Source organism: Balaenoptera physalus, assembly GCF_965194825.1.
Source record: "Balaenoptera physalus genome assembly, chromosome: 6".
NCBI lineage: Eukaryota > Metazoa > Chordata > Mammalia > Artiodactyla > Balaenopteridae > Balaenoptera > Balaenoptera physalus.
In genome coordinates, this window is record NC_138885.1 from 128,908,907 (window position 1) to 128,935,517 (window position 26,611).

General features: G+C 43.2%; 1 protein-coding gene across 7 annotated transcripts in view; it reads right to left on the reverse strand.

Annotated features, from left to right (window-relative positions):
• The window catches only part of PID1 (phosphotyrosine interaction domain containing 1), a 240,117-nt gene extending 213,994 nt beyond the window's left edge, over positions 1-26,123 (reverse strand). Inside the window, exons 1-2 of one of the 7 annotated variants that reach the window (XM_082464661.1) lie at positions 25,728-26,123; positions 18,312-18,349 (exon numbers count right to left, since the gene is read on the reverse strand). In XM_082464661.1, coding sequence (XP_082320787.1) covers positions 18,312-18,341 — 30 coding nt within the window. In that variant the 5' untranslated portion in view covers positions 18,342-18,349; positions 25,728-26,123. The other 6 variants (XM_082464659.1, XM_082464658.1, XM_082464660.1 and 3 more) reach the window with 6 other exon arrangements.
• Between the last annotated feature and the right edge of the window lie 488 nt (positions 26,124-26,611).

The following is a 26,611-nucleotide window of genomic DNA, read 5'->3' on the forward strand; positions in this document are numbered from 1 at the left end:
ACTTGTAAGTAGTCTGGCATCCTTTTTTTCCAAATACAGAACCAAGTAGCCCTGATTCTCATCGTCATCCAAACAACTGCAAAAACTAGAACTGGGGATGAAGTCTGCCTGTAGGGAGCCCCTCAAAACTACCAAGCGTGACTGTTTCATCAACAAATATTCATGATCCGCTTTCCCGAAATCCTAACTTTGCAGACCACCTCATTAAAAAAAATAAAAAGACTCAATCCTTCAAAATTATTTTAACTCAATCAAAATTATGTAACCTCTTCTAAGAAAACCAGTTCTCTTCACTTTTTGGTTTGTAGTTTGTATTCCCCAAACAATGTGCTTATTACAAGCACAAAATATCTCTTTCCATCCTCATAATCTTGACGTATTATCTAGTCAGCAAAAGCAATTTCCACTCTTTTAAATGTAAAACTATGTACTCTTCCTTTCTCACTTCCTCAGAAGAGTCTCATTTCCCAGACTTTGCTTTCTGAATTCCCATCAGAAGTTTCCTACAAAATCCTCCTCAATCCATGCTTTGCTTCTGGCAATATTAGGTATGACATCTGGTGTTGCATTAGTCACTTTGGTGCTTAGAGAAATAGGGAAACCATCCTGTCAAATTTCAAAGCTCCAAAACCAGAAGCTTCAGTTAATTTAAATGGAGTGTTACTTGCTTTTCAATTGCCTAAGATCAAAATCCCACATATAGGTCTGTCATGTAACCAAGCCCATCTGTGCCAATAGGCATGTTTTTCTTTACACTTAAAAGAGGTGTCCAAACTAATTATGGCATTTGCATCTTCTCCTGGACGCACTTAAAACTCCACCTGTTGTTCAAAACTCTTTTGCATGACCAAGTCTCGTGCACTACTCTTTCTCTGTGTTGTCTGAACACACAAATTCATAAAGCTTCTCTCTTGGACAAGTGCCTCTCTATTCCAACCAAGGCCAAGGTGAAAATGATGCTTCTTGTAACACCCCAAGCCTCCTGGTAAATGCCACAGTTGTCTCTACATACTTAAGTGCAAGGGAAAAAGGAGATTTGTTTTACTTTGCCAAACTTCCCTCTCATAATGTTTCCACTAACAGTAGTAATCCTGAAGACATGGAAATGCTACTCGTTTTAATCAGAGTATATTTTTGCACATTACATAAAAATTCTGACAAATTCTTAATAATTACTGTTACCTAGAGCACAAACTACAGTGCTCCATGCCAGGAAAATCAGTATTGGAGGTCTGGGGGAGGACAAACCACTGCTTTGATTAGCTGACTGCTAAAAAGTACTTGAACATATTTTACAGGTTACAAAACACTTTTACATATACGATCTCATTTCACCTTCAGAAGAACTCTATTATTAGACTCATTTTACTGAATAGGGAAACTGAGACTCAGAAGTTTATGTACTTCCCCAAGGTCATATAGAGAGTACTCAGTGGGGCTGAAATTTACATGAAAATTCCTAGTCCTGCCCTGTTCCCATCATACCAGGTTCACTTAAGCCGGGAGAATATTTAAATCATTTCTCTCATGCATCCCTCTACATTTCGGTTTTAGTTTTAATTTGTTTAGTTGTTGTTTCCTTTGGTGTTTTGTTTGTTTTGTTTTGCAGACCAAAATGTGATAGAAATAAGTTAGTTGTTCTCTTTTTTTCCGTAGGAATAAAATACAAATTTACATACAATAGCAATCACTGATTCTTGTCAAGGCTAGTTGAAATCGAAGAGCTGGAAGACCTCGCTCATGGCAATGCCAAATATCATCCTTTACATTCAGGTGATTATCAATTATCTTTCAGATTTATATTAGCCAGGGCAACGGGAGTCAATCCCGCCCACCAGAAGGAAAGTATGCTTCAAACTACAGAGCCGCCAGGTCATGAAATAACATTATTATGGGAATTATGCAAGTAAATACAATCTGCATCCATGTAACATTTTAAAAATAAATGCTTTAAAGGAAATAATTGAACACCATTCAGTATCCCTACAGGGTTCATCTTCAAGTTCCTGAATTTCAATGCACAGAAACACACCTACATGTAATTGAGGAGTGGAGCCCCATTGCTTACATACCAGTCTAACAATAAACAAGCTGAAAGTCAGTTTCTCTATTTATGTTGTCCTGTGGGCACACACACCCATCTATTATCTGTGGGAATGAAGGCACCACAAACCTTAGTGGCAATAAATAGCTCCAAAGGAAGAACTGTCCAGTGAACAAGTAAAAACACGAGTGGATTCCAAAAAGTACAAAGATTTGCTAAACAAAACTCACCAAGCACAAGGAGCACTTTAAAAACCTGCTCCGAATCCTTCCACTGAAGTAAAATGTTTTTGGCAACTGGAAGTAATTAAAATTTCCTTTTTTTCTCCTTATTGCAAGTGCTTACCTCTGCACATCCAGTCTCCAACTTGGTCTGTCAGGACAAGAAATCTCCTAGGAAAGCCAGTCCTCACAATCTTTGCAGATCAATTTAGCAATTTGCAAAACGGAGGTTTGTCATGACAGAGGAAAAAGGGGGGCACCCTCAGCATGAAAAGCACCCCAAACCACAGACACTAACCCACCCACTCAAAGACAGAAAGAGAATCCCTATCACAATAAGAAAAATCCCACTCAGGGAAAACAGAAAGAAGAAGAAGGAAAAAAGGCCAGAGAATTTCTATAGTTAATGTGTATATGGGACACACTGAATACAAATCTCCACAGAGGGGCAAAAATTCAATAGCGATGATTTTTAGAAAGTATAGTGTATCATTTAGGATTCACTCCAGCTGCAAATGAAAGAAAAAGCAAAAGAGCAGTGGTTTAAAGACACATTTACTTCTCTCTCTCACATAAATGAGGTCTGGAGGAAGCAGCCCCAGGTGAGCATGGCAGCTCCGTGGCATCAGGGATGCCAGCCACTTCTCTTTCTGTTCTACCATTCTTAGCATAGGGCTCCCCGCAGATGGTTTAAAAGGGCCTCTCAACACCCAACCATTACATCCATATTCCCACCAGAACAGAGGAAGAAGGGGCAGAGAAGCAGGTGTCCTCCCTTTAAGATCCCTTGTGCTTACATCCCACTGGCTACAACTTTGGGTGGTTTTTTTGTTGTTGTTTTTTGTTGTTGTTGTTGTTGTTGAGCCGTGCCACAATGCATGCGGGATCTTAGCTCCCTGACCAGGGAGCCAACCTGCACCCCCTGCACTGGACTCGAGGAGTTTTAACCACTGGACCGCCAGGTAAGTCCAGCCCACTGGCTACAACTAACTTGTTACATGGCCATAACTAGCTGCAAAGGAACCTAAAAATACGTCTTTATAATTGGCATTTGCAACTGTGCCAAAATCAATATTCCACAGCTCGATGGGCTTCCGGGCCCTGGGGCTCATGCAACCGTCAAACAATTATTTCTTAACTGCCTACTTCCTTCTACCAGGCTCTGTACTGGGTGTGTGGTGAGAAGCAAAGTAGAATAGCCCCTGCCCTCATTCTCCAGACATTCAGGGACCACTGCTCCCCAAAACCACTAGAAACCACATTCGTGGACACACATACATAGGAGTTTTTCTTTAACATTTTATATTAAAATAATTTCAAATTTACTAAACGTAGCAAGAATACCTATGCCTTCAGAGAGTAGAGTGGTGGTCACCAGGTGCTGGGGGGTGTGGGAAATGGGAGAGATTGGTCAAAGGTCACAAACTTCCAGTTGTAAGATTAACAAGTTTGGGGATTTAATTATACACTGTGATTATAGCTAATAAGACTGTATCACATATTTGAATGTTGCTAAGAGAGTAGACCTGAAATTCTCTCACCACAAAAAAGAAATGGCAACTATACAATGGGATGGAGGCGGTAGCTAGTACAATTTTGCAATTTATAAATGTATCAAATCAACATTTTTACCACCTTAAACATACACAATCTTTATGTGTCAGTTATATCTCAATAATAAAGCTGGGGGCTTCCCTGGTGGCACAGTGGTTAAGAATCCGCCTGCCAATGCAGGGGACACGGGCTGGAGCCTTGGTCCAGGAAGATCCCACATGCCGTGGAGCAACTAAGCCCATGCGCCACAAATACTGAGCCTGCACTCTAGAGCCCGTGAGCCACAACTACTGAGCCCGCGTGCCACAACTACTGAGCCCGTGTGCCCAGAGCCCATGCTCCCAATAAGAGAAGCCACCACTCGCCGCAACTAGAGAAAGCCCGGTGCAGCAACGAAGACCCAACGCAGCCAAAAGTAAAAACAAATAAATAAATAAATTTATAAAATAATAATAATAATAAAGCTGGGAAAAAAAGGATAGTTATACCTTTTACCAGCTCTCCCAGCCATCAACACTGAACCACATTTGCTTTATAATATATTCCCATTCTCATTCATTAACTTCCTCCTGTCTTTCTTTTTTCCCCTTTGCCATTTCTCCCTCTCTTCCTCCCTTCCTCTCGCCCCCTCTTCCTTTCCCTCCTATTTCCCCCTCCCTTCTTTTCTCTCTCTCACTCCTTCCCCTTCCTCCTCCCTCTCTCCATCCTTCCCTCCTGTGTATTTGAAAATAAGATACAGACCACAGAAGTCATTCCCCCTTCACCCCTAAAAACTTCAGTATGTATTTCCCAAGAACAACAACATTCTCTTGCATAACCATAGGAAAATTATATATCACCAACCATCTCAATGAAATTCTTTATGCAAATTTTTTTTTTCCTGGTCTAAGATTCAATTCAAGATCACACTGCATTTGGTTGTCTCATCTGGAACCGTGCCTTGGCCTTTCTTTGTCTGTCTTAGCACTGAGAGTTTTGAAGAGTACAAGCAGTTATTCTGGAGAACATGCACTCCTGGGACAGAAATAGTGTGCAAGTGGTCCTTCTCAGAGCACCATATCAAGAAGCACATGATAATGGTTTGCCCCATTCTGGGTGATGTAAACTTTGATTATTTGTTTAAGGTGATGCCCTCCTGATTTCTCTGCTGAAAAGTTACATTTTCTCTTTTTTCCAACTGATAATTGGAAATTGGACATTTTCTCTTTTTTCCAATTGATAATTTGTAGGGAGAAGCTTTGAGATTATGTAAACATCCTGTTCCACATCAAACATCCATCAACTAGTTTTAGTATTCACTAATGATAGCTGCCTGGACCGATGATTACTATGATGGTTGCAAAATGGTGATTTTCTAACTCTATCATTCCTGCTTTATTTATTAGTTGATATTCTACTTTAAGGAAGAACTTTCCTTCCTCACCTATTTACTTATTTGTTTGTTTGCATCAGTATGCCCTCATAGATTCTAATTTTATTTAGGGATATGATCCACGACGATAGTTATTTACTTTGAGGCTCAACATGTACTGTATTTGGCCAATGGAAGCCAAGCTGGATCCTGTGCTTCTGTATCCTTTGGAAATATCTTTTTCCTTTTTTTTTTTTTTGAGAACTTCCTATCTATCACAACAAATAATGTATTTAGCAATCCTGGAGGCCTCCAGATTTCTTGATGATGCCCAACTGGAGTTCATTGTATCTTCCACAAGGAAAAGCAAGCTGCAGATTTCCCCCATCTAAAACTCCACTATAATCAATGACCAAGAAACAGAAGTAATTCTAAACAAGGCAGTTTCTACACTTTATATTTTCAACTAATTATCATCTATTATAAATAGCCCTGACTGCTGACATCTCTTGCATTCCAGAGATTAAATATAACAAAGATAATATCCCTAAAATAAGCAAGTAAGCAGGCAATAATTTATGTACAAAATAGATACAATGTATGATATATTGACTTAAATGTCAAGGAGGTCAGGATATTTTCCAAAGAGCTTAATATAGGCACACAGTTGTGTGCTTCCCCATTAATAGCTGGCTGTAAAGAGAAATACAAGAAAGCCTCTCTTTCTCTCTCTCTCTCTCTCTCTCCCCACCTTGCTCCCTTGCTCCCTACCTCCCTCCTTCTTTCAATACAAAAGTCAAGCTCTACTCTTACCATCCTCCCCAACTTACAACGGCATGCATACCGTTCTACCTCTCTATTCTCCTTCCACAGAAATTAAGAGATGGCAAACAAATTGTAAAATACCATTAATTCACTGAAACACTGTTCAATAAATATATTTATTGGGCTTGTATTGTGTTCCCAGACTTATATCCCAAGCATTATGCCAGGTGCGATCAGACATACGATGAGGAACAAAGACCTAGTCCCTAACCTCTAAGGCTTAGAGGCTTTTAGGAGATGGAAATCCACCAATAATTCTAATAAAAAGAAAAACTAGAATGAGATAAGGGGTATCAGTGAGACATAAGAACAAACTGTGGACATCCAAAAGAAAGGGATGATTCATTGCAACTGAAGATCAGGAAAGGCAGAAGACAGGCAGTCCCATCTGTACGGGAGGAGTGTAATCTCCCAGGCAGAGCATGAAGGTGATGCAGAAGGGTATTTCAAACTAAGGAAACAACACTGGCAAAGGCATCAGATATCAAAACACACAGAAGTGTGGAAAATAGTCCACAGCACATTAAAAGATGTGGAGACAGATGAAGACGGTACATGACTTGAACCAAAGAATCAAAGCAGCTCCTTAGCAGCTGATAAGGATGCTTCTTTACAAGCACCAACCACAGGAGGGAAGGAGGAAAAGGTTCTGCCTAATCACTAACACTTTAGTTCACTTCGCCTCATTCCATACAATTTTTTCACATCCAATGTGTAGAAAGAGGAGGAAAAAAGGATATGCAATATTGACCAAATGACATTTTCCCAAATAAGAAATTAGCCAAATAGCATCTGTCCAAACAAACATAAAACTTAAACTTCGAAACCCTCAGATGGCGATTTTTATTTTAATCACAAAGAAAGTCATCCTTTCTTAGTACTCTTGTAATTCTCAACACATGCCATTGGACAAAATGCTTTTATTGAAAGAAGGGCTAGAAAACCATCTGATACCATATTAGACGAGCATCAACTGACTGTTGAAATCAGAGGACTATGTCGATTTCAGTATGATTAATCCAAACCATGGGGAGGAAAAAGCATGAAGGTTCTAAGGAAAATTAAAAATGGAACAGAATCTGGGGATACCATATCGTCCACATCTGCTATTACTTTAAATTTAGCACCTGTGGTAGGGATGGTGCATCGCCTGCCCTAATTCCCTCTGGCTATAGTAACAGAACCCCAACTCAGTCCAGGGCAAAGCGCCCAGTGAAAATATCTGCTCTCCCAAGCAACGGACGATCATGTGCCATAGTCCCCACCCCTGAGATATTAGAATCCTCCTGGGTAGGACTTGAGGGAAAGCACTCGTGTTTCTAATAAAAAGGGACAGATTACAAAGGCCCTCATCTTTTGCCTTTCACAGCATCTTAGGATGGAAGTCTCCCCCGTGATGATAACTTCGTATTTAACTGATTGCAACCTTCTTGAGCACAGGACCACTTTTTAGACCCACCTTAGAAATTAATGCAGCTCCCTCACCCAAGAATAAAAGGTCAATGAACACTTGCTGAAAGTAAAGCCTGCAAGAAAGGGACATGAAGAGAAGCACTGTGGCAAGTCTCAGCCAGTCAGAATATTCTTCCCGCGTATCTGGCATTCATGAAATCTACAGTGCTTGACTCTTTCAAGTATCACAATCTTTTTTAAATCCAAAATGCTGCTGATTCACACAGAGGAGTTTGGTACCCACTAATGGAAAAGGTGCATAAAATCCAAGAGCCACTATGAATCAATAATGTTTTCAGATAAATATTTCTTTAAATAAAGCACATAGGATTTGAAAAGTAGCTGATTTTTGGCAAGGTATAATTTTGGAGTCTATAGAAAATGTATAATGCACATCAGGTTCATAGGTATCTTAAAATAATTCCATGACCCTCGTGAGTTCCAAGGTCCACAGGTCAAGAATTATTCATCCATAATAAGAGCATTTTAGTTGAGTCTATTCCACTGTCAGTCCACTACCCAGAACCCCAAGGATGTGAGCTGTAACAGCGTCATGGCTTTGCCTTCTGCTTTGGCCAACCTTAATCTAGTTTTAAATTTCTGAAGCACACTTCTGCTCCTATTTATAATGTGAAGTTAAAAAAACATGCTAACACTTAAGAAATTGTTATGCTACATAAAAATTCTCCTGAGTCTGACATGCCCACAGAAATGCGAGAGATGAAGAATAATTTTCCCTAGCACACATTTTTATTTACCATGATGCATTAACAGCTTCAAATCAAACTTAAATTTCCTATCTAGAGGGGCCAATAATTGAAATTAAAAAGATAAATAGCCTCAGTCCTTTAACATGACAAAAGCAGGCATCTGCTGAGTTCCAAGATAGACTTTTTAGTGCATTTTACAAGAAATCAACAATGTATCAATTTCTTCCAGTCCTCAGATCAAAATGAACCCATTTGTTCTCTTTATCCACAATCCAAGAAATGAGTTTTGATGACTATCTAATGCAAAGATAATACCCTGTTAACCATAAGCCAAAAAAGAAAGAAAGGTAAGAAAAAAAAAGAAAGAAAATCCCTCTAAATAAGCAATGGCTTTGAGCCACAGCCAAATTTGTTTTTGTCCAAATTAGCTGTGACTTCCAGCTCATCAGGAGCCTACAGTCACTGAAACAGGAAGATGGGAGAAAAGAGAGGTGATGATCACCCCTTGGGAAAGCTATAAAAAGTATCTAAAGACTCAGCAGTTAGCAAGAGAGTTCGAAGAAATTCAGGAATGGAAAGAACTCCACTCCCATTAATTGCGAGGAAAGGAGGAGGAGAGAAGCAAGAAAGGAAGAGGGTCAAAAAAAAAAGAGAAAAAACACAGATGTGGCCCCAAATCACAGAGCAAGCCTACCTCATGTGTAAAGTTGAGGTCCCTGCAAATTAAGTTTTATTTCCAAAAGACTCCCTCCAAGTTTTCATTGAACGCTTGCCCTGCTCGTAGGTACCCTGCCAGCACACAGGCCCTCCTGTTCAGAGCACACACGTATCTCCCGGGTCAGCTCTGTTCAACAAGGGCATTCAACTACATTATGAAGAAAAACGCCAGTTCTCTGGGCCAAGGAGTAAAGAAATCAGCCTTGAGCCTGTGCTATTTACCATTAACACAGCACAGAGCAGGACACATCAATTAGCAGGCTTTTTAGACTCTGTATTCTTCATTCTCTAGACCGCTTTACTTCCAGAAAACCACTGAGCTGTACTATTCAGACAGTCTGTCAACATCCTAAAACAGATATTGGCTGTTTAATGAATATTTAAATATAATTTCAATTTCCCCAAGAGGATTCCCACAGGGGGAATGCTGATTTGAATTTTCTTTGGTTGTACAACACTCTCCCAAATTTGCACTTTTGCAAAGCCATTCATTTTCTACAAAGCATCGAGCTCCTAGAGAAAAGACAAGGGGGTGGGGTGGGGAAGGGGGCGGGAGATGCCCAAGCTAACTGATGCCAGATGAACTTTTCCTGGATCCAGAGAACTTTGTTTTGAAGATTTCCGCCTTATATTAAATCAAAGTGGCAAAGCAGGTCTTGAAAACTAGGGAACTACATTCTCTACCCAGAAGGTCAAGACTGCCGAAGTTGTAGGTATTTAACTTTCTGGGCTCAAGAATCCACATTGTCCTAGAGTGAACTTACAGAGCCATTCACATTTTTAACCAATAATTACAAATGTTTCTCAAGAACTGAGGCTCAGACAGCCTGAGACCATGTCTTTTCAGCTATTTTGGCCAAAACAGCTGTTTGTGTCCCCGACACCATTTCTACCCCAGGCTCCAGAGACAAGAGACAAGAGGCGTTCACTTGACTATGTGTACCGAAATACTTTGTTTTGGATGCAGTAAAATCATCATTACTTAACATAACCCTCTGCTTTTTCAGTGCAGAGATTTGGCAGGAAGGTGAAAATGACATCCAAGTTATAAAAACCTTAAGAGTTGTAGCAGATGCCAATAGCAGGGCTACACCCTTATAAACAACGAAGACAGAAATCTTTCTCCAGTGACAGGCCAGAACTTGGAAGCTGTGGGCCAGGACTATAGGATAATTAGGATTATTTTTGTTCAGTGGCACTTACTAAAGTAAGGGTATATGCATAAGAAATTCCAGGGTGGGGGGAATATTTGCATCCATTCTTCAGTAAGCATGTACAAATTTTACAAAGAAGGTGTACCCATAAGGAGGGGCATGTGTGCATCCCTGGGTTTCTGGTTGGTATCTTGGAGATCCTTCAAGCATGGCTCCCTCACTTTCCTCCACACATACGTTCTGTTCTACCTATCACCTTCTGTGAAACAGAATTTGAAGACTGAATGTTAATCGGTTCAAAAAAAAAAAATCTACCTGTATATCAGTCAGAGTTTTGTAGTTACAAGCAATTGGTACCAACTCTGGCTCATGGGGGCAGAAAAATAAATAAATAAATAATTGGAGTGACACTGGATTAAAAGGAGGGTAGAAGGACCAAGCTCAGAAAGGACAGGTATCAAGTTGCTCCCAGGGTCCACGCAGGAGGACTACAGACTTTCTACAGATCACGGTGAGCAGAATTACCAGGTTTTGGCTACTTTCAGCCTTTCTGCCACCCTGCTCAGGATTCCCACTTTTGGGAGAAATTGTCTGACTAATCTAGATATTTGGGGTACACATCGACCCCACAGCTAAAGGAGGGCACACTGATTGCCAGGCCCCTCTGAATGAGGTTCCCCCACTGGACCAGGGGAAGAACAGTTCCCAAAAGCAAAATCAGGGTGCTGTTAGCAGAACATGGGAAATGAAGACAGGGAGAAAAAAACACAGATGTCCACTTCTGCATAAACAGTCTTAGCATTCCTACTGAATTGTTTATTTTTTCAACTTCTAAGGACAACTTTGGCAAAAACTACAAATAATGTTATTGCCCAATAGTCGGTGTTATGATGTCCCACATGTAATTTCCAGGGTCTTCAATTTAGGAAAATGTCTGGGGCTCCAGATGAGCTGATGTACATCTTATTCTTCTATTAGGTAATGAGGACCAAGTAACTCATCATGTTTCTCTTCTTACTTAGGCTGCCAGGAAGCTCAGAGCTAGGAGTTTTAGGCTCAGTGGTATTCTTCTATTAGGTAATGAGGGCCAAGTAACTGATCATGTTTCTCTTCTTACTTAGGCTGCCAGGAAGCTCAGAGCTAGGGGTTTTAGGCGCAGTGGTAGCACCTGTCCTTAGTCTAGGTTTTCAAGTACAACTAAATCTCTACCTTCATGATATGACTAGTATTTGAGGAGTTTTACTTCAGTCTTATTTTAACATTTCAAAGGCATAACTCTCTTTTATTGAAAAGTACTTCAAAAGCATTTGAATTTTTTCCTTCCTAACCAAAAGTCAACCTTTTCATAACTCTGTTAAGTATTTAAGGTGTAATTATATTTTCTGAGCTTGTAGATTGACCAGGACTTTCGTATTCTGCAGCCAGAATCATCCCTTTCCTTTTTTGCTAGATTCAATTAGAATAGATTAAATTAGAAGAATAGATAGATAGACAGATAGATAGATGATAGACAGATCTAACTCTGGGTCTGATTAGAGTGTGCAATAATTTTTAGGATAGTTATCAATAAAGTTCATAAACCTTTATTGGAAGATCAATAGGGAACTGTCTCAAACCTATAGTTAGAGAGCCTAACCCAGAGGGATGATCGAAAACTAAGGAACCAGGAAGTGCTCAGCACTTGTGCTTTCAATGAACCGAGTAGATGGTTGAAGGTTGAGGGTCTAATTCATTGTTTTATAGCTCAAGCCACTGTCTGAGTTAATTCCAAGTACCTTTAATACCAAAAATAATCAGAATCTCCTAATGCTGCAGGAAATGGGCAGAGTTAAGTAGAACAGGGGCAACCTGGGAAGGTAAATGAAAGCAGCAGCAGATCTGCCCCCAGGATGATCAGAAAACATTTGCAAGGTGCTTTTGGGTGTGTTTTTGGTGAAAAGGGGATTCTTAATTATTAAAGGTGTTGCCACCCTTACAGATGTCTTTCAGTTTGGGTTTCCTAAAATAGCATTTGAATGGTTCTTCATAGGTTGATAACCTGTGGCGAAAAGGTGGAGATCCATTCAATTTAAAACTACTCTCCACCCTCTAAATTTACCCCCTTTTTTGGAAGCAATCTGCTCCAATGTTTGGCAGTAAAAATGCTCCCAAAGAGCCAATACCATAACAGTGAGGAATTTTAGTTGCCTGGTGTGGGAGATGTAGGAACCGGGTGACCGGTGTTTAGTGAGAAGTGGGAGGGCCCCCCCCACAATGTGCTCAAGGGCAGAAAATGGGAAGAGGAACCCCACTTCTGGAGCTGAGGGTGGGCTCCCAGAGTGGTGCCGGGAGAACTATGGATGGTGCTAAACAAATAAACTTAGTCACACAATTATTTATCACACTGGCCTTTAACAGTCAGGAGACCGGGACTTCCCTGGTGGCGCAGTGGTTGAGAATCCGCCTGCCAATGCAGGGACATGGGTTCGAGCCCTGGTCCAGGAAGATCCCACATGCCGTGGAGTAACTAAGCCCGTGCACCACTACTACTGAGCCTGCGCTCCAGAGCCCGTGAGCCACAACTACTGAGCCCACGTGCTGCAACTACTGAAGCCCGCGCACCTAGGGCCCCATGCTCCGCAACAAGAGAAGCCACCGCAATGAGAAGCCCGCACACAGCAACGAAGAGTAGCCCCCGCTCGACGCAACTAAAGAAAGCCCGCGCGCAGCAACGAAGACCCAACGCAGCCAAAAATAAATTAATTAATTAAAAAAAAAAAAAAGAGTCATGAGACCAAGGATCTGGTCCTGATTCCAACAGAACATGAACTTGGCATTCAATTCTCTCACCAGCCAAACGAAGTTGCTAAGCTGGATGGGGGTCCCCAACCCCAGTACCTGCAGGGCCCAGCAGGCAATGTGATAAATGAGACGTGCTCCGTAAGGCCTGGGTGGAGCTGGAGGCCACACCCTACCCCAGTGGAGCAGCATCTGGTCAGTGGTCACTACAGGAGAACCTGGGCCCACGGTGGTTGGACTGTCCGAGTTTTTGAGAGAATCAGAAAGACCAGCTTTCTTTATAAATTCCTCTGATTTTTCAATCCTGGAGACTAATTTGTGATGTTTTTATATACACTGAAGGGGCCAAAGGAAACATTTTTGTAAGCTAGAGCCAAACCTCAGGCCCACAGTTTGTCAACTTTAAGTTCAGGTTCTATATTGAAGTGCCCTGGATAGTGGGCGCTCCTTTACATAGGGATTATCTTCTCCCCTCCTGTGGAAACTCACAGGGCCTTGGCATCGTAAAGGCTACAAGAAGTCCTGTGCTTCACCTGGTGCTTCCCAAACCTATCCAAAGACTGAACTCTTTGTGGCAAGACTCATAAGAACAGCTCGCTGAGCTTGTGCTTCATGGAACAGACTTTGGGAAACACAAAACTTATCTGCTTGGTTCCAAAATGCTACACTGCTATTCCTAGTTCACTCTTGGATCTGAAGTAGGGGAAGAAATTAGTATTTACCAACTCCCAATAACGTGCCAGATACCATGTATCCCACATCTCAACTGACAGTCAGGAGTTAAATGTTATTACCCCCATCTTAAAGTTGAAAAAATATAAATCAGAGGCCCTGAGGTAACCCCCAATAAGTGAAGCAGCCAAGATTTGGATCCGTGGGTGATTAAAAATCCCATGGTCTTTCCACTATTCAGTAGCTTGTAGGGGCCACAGGCAGCCTGATCTGTACCCTAAAGAAATAACAGTCACCATCCGTATCTGCGGGTTCAGCATCCACAGACACGCAGGGCCAACTGTACTGCATCATTTTATATAAGGGACTTGAGCATCCACGGATCTTGGTACCCACGGGGGTCCTGGAACAAACGCCCCCTCAGATACCGAGGGACAACCTTATTCTCCCATCACCTCCCATTTCTCCCTTACTGCTCACCCCTGTGGCTTTGGATCTACCTTTTTTTTCCCCTCAAAGTTTCCAGGCTCTTCATCTGAAAAGAATTGTTTTTCCAAGAAAGCCAGATAATCCACCAAAACATTCGGCATCACTGAGCAGGTGTGAGCATCTGATGCCTTTGCTCAGAGGAATAAGGTATCAAAGCCGACAGCTGCATTGAAGGCGTGACAGACAGCTAACCTTTGTGGCGCACACAGACATGCCAGGCATGGTGCTCGCCTCCTCCCCCTTCCCTTTCTTCCTAATTTTGCATCTGCCCATCCTTTACCCCCTCAACTCCCCAATCTCCCCTCTGCTTGACTTTCTCACCCATCTGCCATCCCTCACCTCAACCCATTTCATTTCTTTCCTCCACCCCCGAAGTAAACAATGGAACAGAAGTCTAGCATTTTACGTGCCGCACTCAGGAGTGACCACACTTTCTGGTTTGCCAGGAGACAGACTCACCGTTCATGCCTGCTGTTCCCATTAGGTATTAATAGCGCCCCATCACCTCAACAGGACCTCAGATGGGACAAGAGGCCACATGATCTCATTATATATTTATTAAACAAGGGCTTCTATTCCTTGCCCTTTAAAAGAGATGAAATCAAATTCCTCAAATTTTCCTCCCTGGGGGGAAAAATGTTTTCTAAACTAAAGTTATTTTCATATGCTTCTCAATAGCTTTTTACTAAAGTTCAATGGCCATTGGTAAAGTTGTTGCATCTTATCTAAAATTTTTTAGTTGCTATCTTCTTGAGAAAAAGAATTGTTCCATAAGAAATCCAGACCCTATATTTGCTAGGCAAATTACATCCGCAAACTAGACTCAAGACCCACAAATGGTTTTGCAGAATGTATCCTCTCTGTGTTTTCTATCACAGGAGGAAGAATGGCAAGAAGGTGGCCCGACCAGCTGCAGTGATCACAATCCCAGAAATTCACCCTTTGGAGAGCAAAATCTCCTGAGTCTACTGGCCACTAGGGGAGAAATCAGATGCTAAGATACAGGGCTAAAAAGAGCCCAGAGGACTGGGGCAGCTGGAAAAGTCAGCTGGAAAACCAACATGTTAGAAAGAAGTGAGAAATACATGCCTGGGAGGATGGAGGATAAAGGGGCCATCCTGAATGAGGAAGATCGACCAAGGCATCGCCTTGAACGTTCCATCCTTTGGTCTGGATTTCTTCTCTTGCTCAACTACTAGTTTCTCTCAGATCCTTGGGCAAACTGAGATCGATGGAAAATGTCATTTCAGGAAGTAAACAAAGAAATGTTTGAAAAGGAGAGAATGGAACTCTAAGAAAAATATAGAGTTCATTATTTACATTCTGGGCTAGAATTTTAATATCCAGTTAAAAGAACACAAAAACTACAGAGAATTCGCAGAAGTGAGAGCAGAAACTAGTATTATTGTTTAGTTCCCCAACACCTGGCACTGTGCGTGGCATACAGTGAAAATTTCACGTATACTTTAACAGCTTTAGGTATAAATGACGTGTAGTACACTGCACAAGTTTGTAAGTTTTGACAGATGTACAAGCCCATGAAACCATCACCATAATCAAGACACTGAACACATCCATCACCCCCAAAAGTTCCTCCCATTCCAGGCTCAGGCAGCTGTAATTCTGACTTCAATCATTTTACATCCCCACCAGCAGCGCATGAGAGGTCCGGTTCCTCCACGTCCTCGCCAACAATTGGTATGGTTGAAGCCTTTCTAATTTCAGCTGTTCTATAGTTGGGCAGTGTTATCTCACTGTGCTTTTAATTTGCATTTTCCTAATGACTAATGATGTCTTTTCACGTGTTGATTTCCTATCCATATAACTTTTTTGTTCAAATCATTTGCTCATTTTCTTTAATTGGGTTGTTTATCTTGTTACAGTATTGAGTTTTCAGAGTTCTTTATATATCCTGGATACAAGCCCTTTATTATAAATATACGATTTGCACGTATTTTCTCCCAGTCTGTGTCTTCTTTTCATTCTCTTATAAATATCTTTAAAGAGCAGAATTTTGATGAAGCCCAATTTACCCAAGTTTTCTTTTATTCAATGTGTTTTTGTTATTGTTCTAGGAAATCTTTGCCCAACCCAAAGAAACTTTTGGGTGTAGTGGATCTGTTCATTACCTTGACTGTAGTAATGTTTACACAGATGCATACGAAGATTTTCTGCTGTTTCTGTCTAGAAGTTTTATGGTTTTATGGTACACCTGGGTCTATGATTCATTTTAGGTGAATTTTTGTATAGAATATGTATGAGGTACAGACTGAAGTTTTGGGTTTGCTGTTGATGTTATTGATTTTGTTGTTTTGCATACGGATTGTTTCCACATCGTTTTGTTGAAAAGACTATCCTTTCTCCAGCAAACTATTTCTTTACACTTTTGTCAAAATCACATTAACTTTTGATCAAAAAGCAGAACTCTCAAGAAAGGCCCTCGCTGACAGCTGCTAAAATTTAAAACATGCATCCTCTTTGATTCAGCAACTCCAATTTTATCAGTTCCATCTAAAGAAATACAAGCACAATGATAGTGTGCAGATCCTTATAACAGTATTATTTACGGGAGGAAAACAACAACGAAAAAAATGGGTGCAACCCAAATATTCCCTGATACAGGAAGGACTGAATAAATTACAGTCCAGCTGCACCACAAAATTTTATGTAGGGAGTAAAAGGAATGAGTTGGGGCTACATGTACCGACCAGAAGAGATACCCAAGAAACATTCTGTAAAGTGAAAAAAATTACAGTTTTATATATATAATGATTATGTTATTTAAACAAATGAGAAAAACCTAAATATGTATCTATAAATTTGTATGTGTTTGCAAAAACCTAGGGAGAATTACGGGAAAAAAACTACCAGACAGATCACATGAGTTTCCTTCATGGGCAGAATTGAGAATGAGGGAAGGAACAAGATTATCAACTTCTTGGTACCCTAAGCAGATATTATTTTGTAATTTTTGAATCAAATCAAGTCTAAAATAGTAGCCATGACTTTGCCATGTATAGAATGTGCACCTTACTCCATTACACATCTGTACCACCACTCGGAAAAAAAGTGGGTTTTTTTGGTGGTTGGCTCTAGTAAGGAGAAATATTTTGGTACATGAGGGATTAACCCCCCCCCCAAAAAAAATTCCACACTAAGTATTATAGGTTGAATTGTGTCCCCAAAAATTTCATATGTAAAAGCCCTAACCCCTAGTACCTCAGAATGTGACCTTATTTGGAAATAGGATCATTGCAGATATAATAAGTTACGTTAAAATGAGATCATACTGGATTAGGGTGGGCCCCTAATCCGATATGACCGGTGTCCTTATAAGAAAGGAAATTTGGACACAGAGAAAAACACATGAGGAGAACACCATGCAAAGCTTCAGCTGGAGTGAAGCTGCCACAAGCCAAGGAATGCCGAAGATTTGCAGCAAACTACCAGAACCTGGGAGGGAGGCGTGGAAAAGATTCTCCCTCACGGCCCTCGGAAGCTATCGACCCTTCACGCAAGTTGATTGGAGACATCCATCCTCCTGAACTATGAAACAGTACATTTCTGTTGCTTAAGCCACCCAGCTTGTGGTACTTCATTAGAGCAGCCCTGGGAAACTAATACACTAAGCTCCCAAGCAGTTAAACCTAAAGCAAAAAAAAATAGCAACAGCCACTCACCAGTACCACGGTCCCACAGCCCCCAGCTCCGTGCCGAGGGAGCATTCTCAGAAGACACAGAAAGGAAACAGCAGTGTCTACTGTCCCGCATTACAGGTGGCTTGTACACCAGGATGCCGTACACACCTGAGGGAAAGCCGGCTCCTGATGTAAAGACATCAAAGCATGCGGTGGGCAGAAGGGGCTACAGAATCTGCGTGTTTATCCCCAGACCCACAATTACACAGAAACCATGGGGAAGGGCTTGTCATGAAAGGATTAGGGTGGATCTACTATTAAGAAAGCATAACGATTAAGGAGCCCCTTTCTCCTGGCACCTCTCCCTCCCTTTCACATGTGCAGCATCCTTCCCTACTGAGGAAGAGAGTGGAAAGTAAAGCAGCCTTTCAAAACTTGAGTGACTCTCAGTATCCTGCGATAAACCATGATGAAAAAGAATGTATGTGTGTGTGTGTGTGTGTGTGTGTGTGTGTGTGTGTGTGTGTGTGTGTATATATATATGTATAACTGAATCACTTTGCTGTACAGCAGAAATTAACACAACATTGTAAATCAACTATACGGTAATAAAATAAATTTTTAAAAAAACACAAAACTTGAGTGACTCTTCACTCTAAGAAATGCAAATCCAACGAGCAGCTGTGCAGCGATCCAGGCTCCTTACCCTCATCAGGACTGGAAACGTCTGTGCCATCGTAGCTACTGTATGAAAAAACCAGAAAAGTGAGTACTATGACTCCTAATGACGTTTATTTTATCTTAAAAGTGAGTTCCAGCATAGGCATGGATACTTCATTAAAATAATTTATGAGGTCACCAAGTGAAAAACAAAAACAAAACAAAATATCCAACCAGATACAAATAATCAACCAGACATACTCTGGAGCTGTCCTGGAGGTTGACTGGAAACGGATCCTAACATCAGTCTACAGTTGTCCTTGCTGGGAAGAGGCAAATCCCAGAGGCTGGCTACCCGGGACCCTGCAGAGACGGACAACCCAGAATGTTTGAGAATAAAACCCTGGGCCTCCCTCGGTCCTGCCTGTCTGCAAAAGTGTCACTGAGATCCTCCTTGAAGTGACTGTCTTCCACACCCGAGCCCATAATTTTAAGTACCAGCGTGAACTATCTCTTGAAGCACATTTACTTCCAGAGGCCCTCCCTTGGCAACAGGGCACACATTCCTCTCAGTTTTTGCTTCATTTTCCCAGGATGTTGACCAGAAGTAGATGAGAGAGAAAGAAGCAGCATTTAATTGTTCTCTAATGTCCGTTTTCATTATTTTTCAAATCCACCATAAACAAATTCACGCTCAGCACAAAAAGCATGCTATACAGAAACACTGATTTAGTCCCAGTATATGAAAGTCAGGCACACCTTAGCCTTCGGAAGTACAGTGACAGAACACAGACAAAGGCAGCAGGTTTCATGAATGTACTAGCGTGTTAGTTTCCTAGGGCTGCTATAACACACCACCACAGACTGGATGGCTTAAAACCACAGAAATGTACTCTCTGACAATCCTGGAGGCTGGAAATCCAAAACCATGATGTTGGTAGGGCCATTTATCTCCAAAAGCCCTAGGGAGGAATTGTTCCTTGACTCTTTTAGCCTCGGGCGGTTGCCAGCCGTGCTTGGCTTTCCTTGGCTTGTGGTAGCATAACTCCACACTCTGTCTCCGTCTTCGCATGGCCCTCTTCCCTGTGTCTTCAAATCTCTCCTTATAAGGACATTAGTCATCGAGTTTAGGGCTCACCCTAATCCAGTATGACATCACCTTCACTCAATTACATCTGCACAGACCAGATTTCCAAATAAGGCTACACTCACAGGTCCCAGGGTTAGGATTTCAACATATCTGTGTCGGTGGGGCGGGGTGGGGTGGGGGGGTTGTGGCGAGACAGCTCAACCCATAACAGTGAGTAAGACATAGAGACCAGGCTCTGAATCTGAATCTTGGTCCCTTTGTAGCCATGTCAGTTAGGAAAGCCAAGGGTGCAAGTCATAAAAGACCCAACTAATACATAGGCTTCAAAAAGCAGAAGGAGGTGGTATTTTTCTCACTACTGAAACCTCCCTTATGAAATTAAGACCTCAGTCACAACACATGAGGGGAGAAGGAGGCGGCTTGGGCTGTCTTACATGGGAAAGATACCTCGGCAAATACCAAGTGGCATCAGTACTAAGTGAGACAGCCTACTGTGACTTTGGCAGCATTGAAATCTGCCAAAGGCACAAAGCAAGTCTGTGCTTTATCCTTGACACCATCCTATTCCAGTTCTCACCCTGGGGGTGTTTGGACCTGGTGAATATTCTGATGCTTTATCACTGGAGAGCAGCTACATTGGGATCACAACCTTTTTTTTTGTTTTAAGTTAACATAAAATGATAGTAACAAATTCCACGAGACTCTAAGGAGGTCTTTGGACAAATATCTCAAAAATTTCATCTTGCTCTCCTTAGATAAAGCCTCCATTTAGATTTGTGCCCAAAGGTGGCTGAACAAAGCACACTGCAGCCATTGAGTGCTTCTGGACTGGTTTTATTTGCTGACCACTAACGAGTCCCTAAACTGCGGCTAATTCGAGGAGTCAAATAGCCCTGTGCAAGGGAGCCTGATGGCCAATAGCCGTGGGGCTGTCCAGTGTCAGCCGCTCCAGGATCCAATTTACGGGACAAATTCATATGGTGGAAGAGAGAGATAATCTGGAACATCAAACAAAATGCAAAACGTTGCCTAAGGCTCTGAGATAACCCAGGACAGTCAACATTAGGCAATGGGTAACCAAGGGACAGAGAGGTTTTTTCCCAAGACTAGCATTTTGCAAGTCACTTAGTAGAGATTTTGCTCTTGAACTCTCCGACCTCCTCCCTCCCTTCCCCCCCAGTTTTGGTCTAAATGGGGAATGACTGCAGAAGTGATCGGGGTTATTGACAGCTTTTAAGGTCTCTAGTTTGTCAAAACTCCAGGAAAAACCCAATGATAGAAGGTAGCATGTTACTTCTGCGAGACCTCAAATTAATGATAAGTCCAAGTTTTCTTTAGGAAGGATAAGGCCCAGTGCTCTGTGCTTACTCAACTATGAGGGCTGAAAAGCACAGCAAGACGTAGGATCGATTTAGTGAGAAACCTGTGTGTCTGTAAGAGCAGCTCTTGCTCATTTCTAAGCAATTGCTCTTGAACTCTCCGACCTCCTCCCTCCCTTCCTCCCATTTCTGGCCTAAATGGGGAGCGACTGCAGACGTGATCAGGCTTTTACTGCAGTTTCAAGGTCTCTAGTTCGGACAAATGCCATGTGCTCCAGCTCAAGAGACTCTTAAATGGCACTTGGGAATTTCAGCTTGAGGACGACACAGCAGTTTACTTCCCCCAGAGATCTGGGCCACCAAAAAGAGGGTAGCCCTTGGTCCACGCAGGCAACCACACGGCTTCAACAAGAGATATGAAAGTAGCCTCTCAGAGCCCATGAGGCCACCACCGTTGCCATTCTATTTATTAATAACAACAGCACCCGCATCCTTCTAAATCACAGAAAAGCAGAGATGGAGATCCGGAGCAAACCTCCTGCTTCGAATTCCAGCTCAGTTCCTGTCTGGCTGCCCAACCCTGGCCGGATCATTTAAACTCTCTGGCTTTCAGTTTCTTTATCTATAACATGGGGATAAAAGCGGTCATGGAAGGTAAATGAGCTAGCTAATTCAAATAAAACCCCTTAGCGTCGTGCCACACACACAGCGCGTGCTCCGTAAAAGCTGGTGTTGTCATGATCTGCCTCACTCTGTTTTCCTCCTGTCAACTTGGTCTGCCAGGAGAAGTGTCAGATTTGCCAAGGTCTTCTCTCTGCCTGATGGGCCCAGTTTAATGGTCTCCAGCTGATCTTTTAGAAGGTTCTTCCATCTCCCTTCTCAGGGGAAAAGTGGAAGTGGGTAATGATAGAGAAATAAATCAAGAACAATCGACGCTCCAGGCCAAGGCAAGATCTGCCCGATATGACAAGGCAGAGGAAGGGCAAGATGATCCTGGGGAAGAAGTGCTCTTACCTCCTCAAATCTCCAAATACTGGGTTGGCCAAAAAGTTCGTTCGGTTAATGAATACGTTGTTCGAGAAGGTTCTTGGTGAAAATGAAAAATGTCTTTTAGTTTTACTCAAAACCCAGTGAACTTTTTGGCCAACTCAATAGTATTTAGTCACAAATGTAAACCTTTTTATCAGCCAAACATTTAACAAGAAACTAAAAGAAAGGTTCTTCAGGATCTGGTTTCCTCCCTACCCTTCCTCATTTCACCCTCTTGGAGGTTCTAATGTACAGCCATTGACCAAAACGTGAATGAAAAAAAAAAAAATGGTGAGGGGGAAACACGGTCCAGGCTGAGAAGCCAAAAGCCAGCTTTATCGATAAAAGTTCTGTATTTTCTGGAGCTGCCATGAAGACATTTTAATTTCAGGAAAAACAGGCAAATTACTAGGACCTTTATAGAACGCCTCATGGGAAGATGGTCACACACAGATCTACTCCACAAGTAGAATTTGCTAGAACTTTTTTCCATACCTTTCTACTACCACTCTCCATTCCGTCCTTGTAATAACTACACGACAGGCAAGGATGCACTGATCTCCTTTGTTCCAAACTCAGTCTCCAGTCATCTTTCTCCTGCTCTCCACCTTTCCAGGCTTCCAAAAAATGTATCTGGTAGCAGCCTGAAGACAGACGCTCTGGGGAAACTCACGCTCCTTATGGCCGAGTCCACACTCCTGAGTTTTTGAGTCTGTCACTTCTAACGCCTCTGCCCAGCCCAACAATCAAGACAATCAGGCAACCCATGCAAATTGTAAAATATCGAGGCCAGAAGTAATCTCATCTCTATTTTGAAAAACCAATACTTAGCCTTTTTTACTGGAAAGTCCCCTTTCACTTTTCTGAAAAAAGCCTGTTTCAAATCTGCTTCTTAAAAAATTTATAATTCTCCCGAGTCCCTCTAAGGAAAAAAGTCTGCTGTGCAAAGGAGAAGGTAAAAAGGGAAGAATTCATATTTATTCCATTTTAAAAGCTGGGGTGGTAATTTAAATCTTCACATCCCCTTTGATCCTATTATATTTTTAATGGCAGAAGCTCCCAGCGAGGGCTCGAGTGGGATGTAACAGAATTTTTAACATTCAGGGGAGCAGGTGAACTTGCCGCAGTCTGTGTGACTGAATGAGAAATTCCCCAGCTCAGCCCTGCTCGGGGCAACAGGTCACTTTGCCTGTACTGGATTTGGGTCAAACAGCAAAGCCTCACATCAGAAAGTATCAGCATTCGTTCGTTTGGCAAAGAAGTGGGGTTTGATAACAATAATCCACCCTGGCCAAAGATGCCATTTCCTGAGCAAGAGAGCTGGACATTGGACTCACATTAGTTAGAGGGTGACTGTCTAGCCTAAACAAAGTTCAGCCACACTCCCTGGGCCACAGACCTTTTGAATGGCATCATCTAATAGGACCTAATAAAGTCAGTTAAGGAAAGATGTCCTTTTCTTCCCTCACCTCTTTTGTTTCTAGGTATTTGTACAAGAAATTGACTCCTTAGTCCTGTTAGGAAGCTCTGGGAACACTTCCTTGAAGCATTCTCTTCACTCAAGCTCATCGAAATTAGAATGTTTGCATTAAAAATGAATGAGGAAAAAAACTAATGAGGTGGTATGAGAAAGTTAAACAGATTTGTGTAAGGAGGGTGGGGCTTTGACTCCGTTACAGACTGGGATTCATGATTATTTCCCCATCGAACACGCTTTCCATTGCCATTTCCATGGCCACAACATCTGGGCATGTGAAGCATCCCATTCACTGAGGAATCGGAAACCAATGTTCCTATACAGTGGTGCCTTGAGGGCAAAAAAGGGAAGAAAAAATCCCAGACAGCAAACAGAGCCCAAGTGACAAAGATAACCACAAGGAATGTAAATAAAATATCATTACAAGCAACTCACTCACCACCTCACCCTCAACAGCTCCCTTCCCCAGAAGCAAAAAATAAAAACATACAAATCATGTTGTAAAGAAGAGCCAAGCTGCTATTGGGGAAGAAGCCATGAATACGAAGGTTTTTCCTCCATGTGGCTCACTTTTATAATTGCAAGGCTTGAGATATACTTTTAAAAGAGAACCAGGTCTGGTTGCTAATTTAAATTAGGGCAGCATGAAGTTAAGCCCTGTGTCGATAAGTATCTTCCAATGGTGACTTGATCTTAGTCAGGGACTAGGCATGTTTACTTGAGCCTTCAAAAGCCAAAAACCCCTGCTCTTTCAATCTGACACTTCAAAATGAAACAAATGCATTGCAAATGCACACTGTAATACACCAGGCTCATGCCAAATGCACATGTGTACATTTCACAGAAGAGCCAGGACATTTCTAGCGAGGAATGATCGCCATGCGGAACGCAAGCCAGAGCTAGCTCCTGCCAAGGGTCACGTGCTGTGGAGCACACAGGAGTCCCTACATGAAACGGGCCGGTAGAAATAACTTCAAGAGACAAAAATCTACAAACTCTGCAGAGGCACGGATCCCCAGCCCATAAAAGCCACCCCCAGGAATTCTGACCTCATCTCTCTAAGGACCTCCAAGAGCTTCTCTCCTCACTTGGATGGGAAACCCTCCACCCCCGCTCAGTCACTCCTTCCTTTAGAATAAATTCACCATCCTGAACTGAAGGAAAAATGCACACGTAGAACTGGTAACTGATGCCAGTGCTGAAATACATGTACATCACCTTTGGCCAATCATTCAGAGCCCAATATTGACTCTCTTAATAAGAGAAGGAGAGAGTTAGGAGGCTGGTCACCCACCTCCCTATCTTCAAGGCTCAAGATCTCTTTTCTTGTTCAGTCTGTTTGAGACCCGAGGGGATTGGCCTGGTGTCTCAAGCTCTTACTGTGAACCCACTCCCACAAGACTGCAGGCCCAGGGAGGCTTGGAAAGGGGTTGTGAGGCATCTATTTCTGCTAAAAGCAATGCCCTCTGCAGGTTAATCCTCAGTATGAGAACTCACAGGCAAAGGTTAGACTCTCCTAGCATCTGAGAGACAGTCTGTGTTTGGCCCTTTGAATTTTCATTGAGAAACCTCCAAAGCCAGTGAAGCCTCCTGGCCTCCACTGTCCTAAGTCTTCAGATGCATTCAGCTTCCAACGGTGCTGTATTTTACCACTTAAACACTTCTTCAAAGTTTACTATGAAACAGTGTGGCTCTAAGCCTGCCAAAAGTTTAACTGCAGGATTCAGTGGATTTTATCTGGCAGAGTAGCTGCCCTTCCTCCTGAGAATATTTTCCAGCGAAGGCAGTCAATCAAACCCTGCAGTCAGGGTGATTTCGGGGTCCCGAGTGTCACTGAATGAGCTCCTCTCTGAAAACGCCCCTCTTTCTCACTCTGACCGCCTTCCCATCTCCCTGGCTTCAGAATCCAAAGTAAAAGCAGTTTGGCATTTCAGTAGACAGCAATGAAAAACTTTTGATGGGCTGACCCAGGGCATAACTATTCCTGGCTGAATTTAACTTTTGATTTTCAAATATGTAGGGGAGCTTGGGTTCAGGGGAGATGAAGGGGAGAGCTCCAACAAATAGGAAAAAGTAAAATAGAATAAGCAGCATACCGTGACCAAGCCAAACCAAGCTTGATATTTCCAAATTATATTGGCAAACGAATGCTTTCTCAAATCATTTGTTCTGTCTTTCCTGGAGACAAAAAGGAAAAAAAAAAATCTGGATGCAAAATTCCTAACCCCAGACCAGTAAATTGTGTCAGTGGAATGCAATCTAAAATTGCTGGTCAGAAAATCCAACGTTATATATACCTACAGGCAACTAACCCCCAAGGCAAAAGTTGCGCTGCCCGAAGCAATGCGTTCGTCAATTTCATCACCCCCCTCACCCCGGCCGGGTGCCCGGCGCTGGGTTAAGCCGACAGCATCAGGTTCTAATCCTTGCGTTCATACACGATCGCTCTGGGCAAATCCTTGGCAGTGGTCAGACGCGCCACCTCTGCTCCTCGGGTCCGAGCACCTTCTCCTCCAGGCTGGCCCCCGGTCACCCGGTGCCCCTTACCTGCAGGCGCTCGGTGGCCGGCTGCCACATCTTCCAGCCGCGGGGTCTGGCAGAGGAGACGCTGGCGAGACTCTGTCGATGGCGCCGGGGGGCGAGGGGCTGGGGGGCGAGGGGCTGCGGTGCCGCTTCACATCTGGGGTGGGCGTCCGCGGGATGTGCGTCCAGGGGCCGGCGACCGCCGCGGGGTGGGCGCTGGGGGGCTGCGAGCGGGAGGAGGCGGCGCGGCGCTCAGCTGCCGGCAACTTGTGGGCACGGCCGCGAGCCGGCTGTCCTGGCGCAGCTGCGAGAAGACTGCGCAGCTCCGCCCGGGCCCACGAGCGCACGGCGGCGGCGGCGGCGGCGGCGGCGGCCGCTCCCTCCTCCTCCCCCGCCGCCGCCGCCCGGACCTGCGCGCTCTGAGCATGCCCGGGGCCGGCCCCCGCCCGCCCGCCCGGGAGCCCGCATCCCGGCCGCGGGGGCCGCCGAATCCCGGCGAGGGGAGTGTGCGGAGGCCGGACCCGGCGGCCCTGCTCCCCCGGGGAGCCCCGGCTGGGATGGGGTCTGGGAGAGGGAAGAGCCTGGAGAGGGGGGCTTCCTGAAGCCAGAACCCATAGCCCTCTGGGGTCTCCGTCTTCCTGTCAACAGGGATTTCTGAATCGCCTGGGTCTTGACGGGCACTGTGCTGGGCCGCGGAATTCCATTCATTCCTTCCACTGGAGTTAACTGAGCATCTATTAGGCTCCAGCCCCTGTGCTGGATTCTGAGGATACAGTGGCACAGAACAGAAGACAAGAGAATGTTCCTCCTCTTCTGAGCTTCATTCTACTTGGGGGAGGCAGTCAGTGACAGAGGAAACACCTGAAAGGGCGCTAGGTCAGGTGGTGAGAAATCTTGGCAAGAAAATA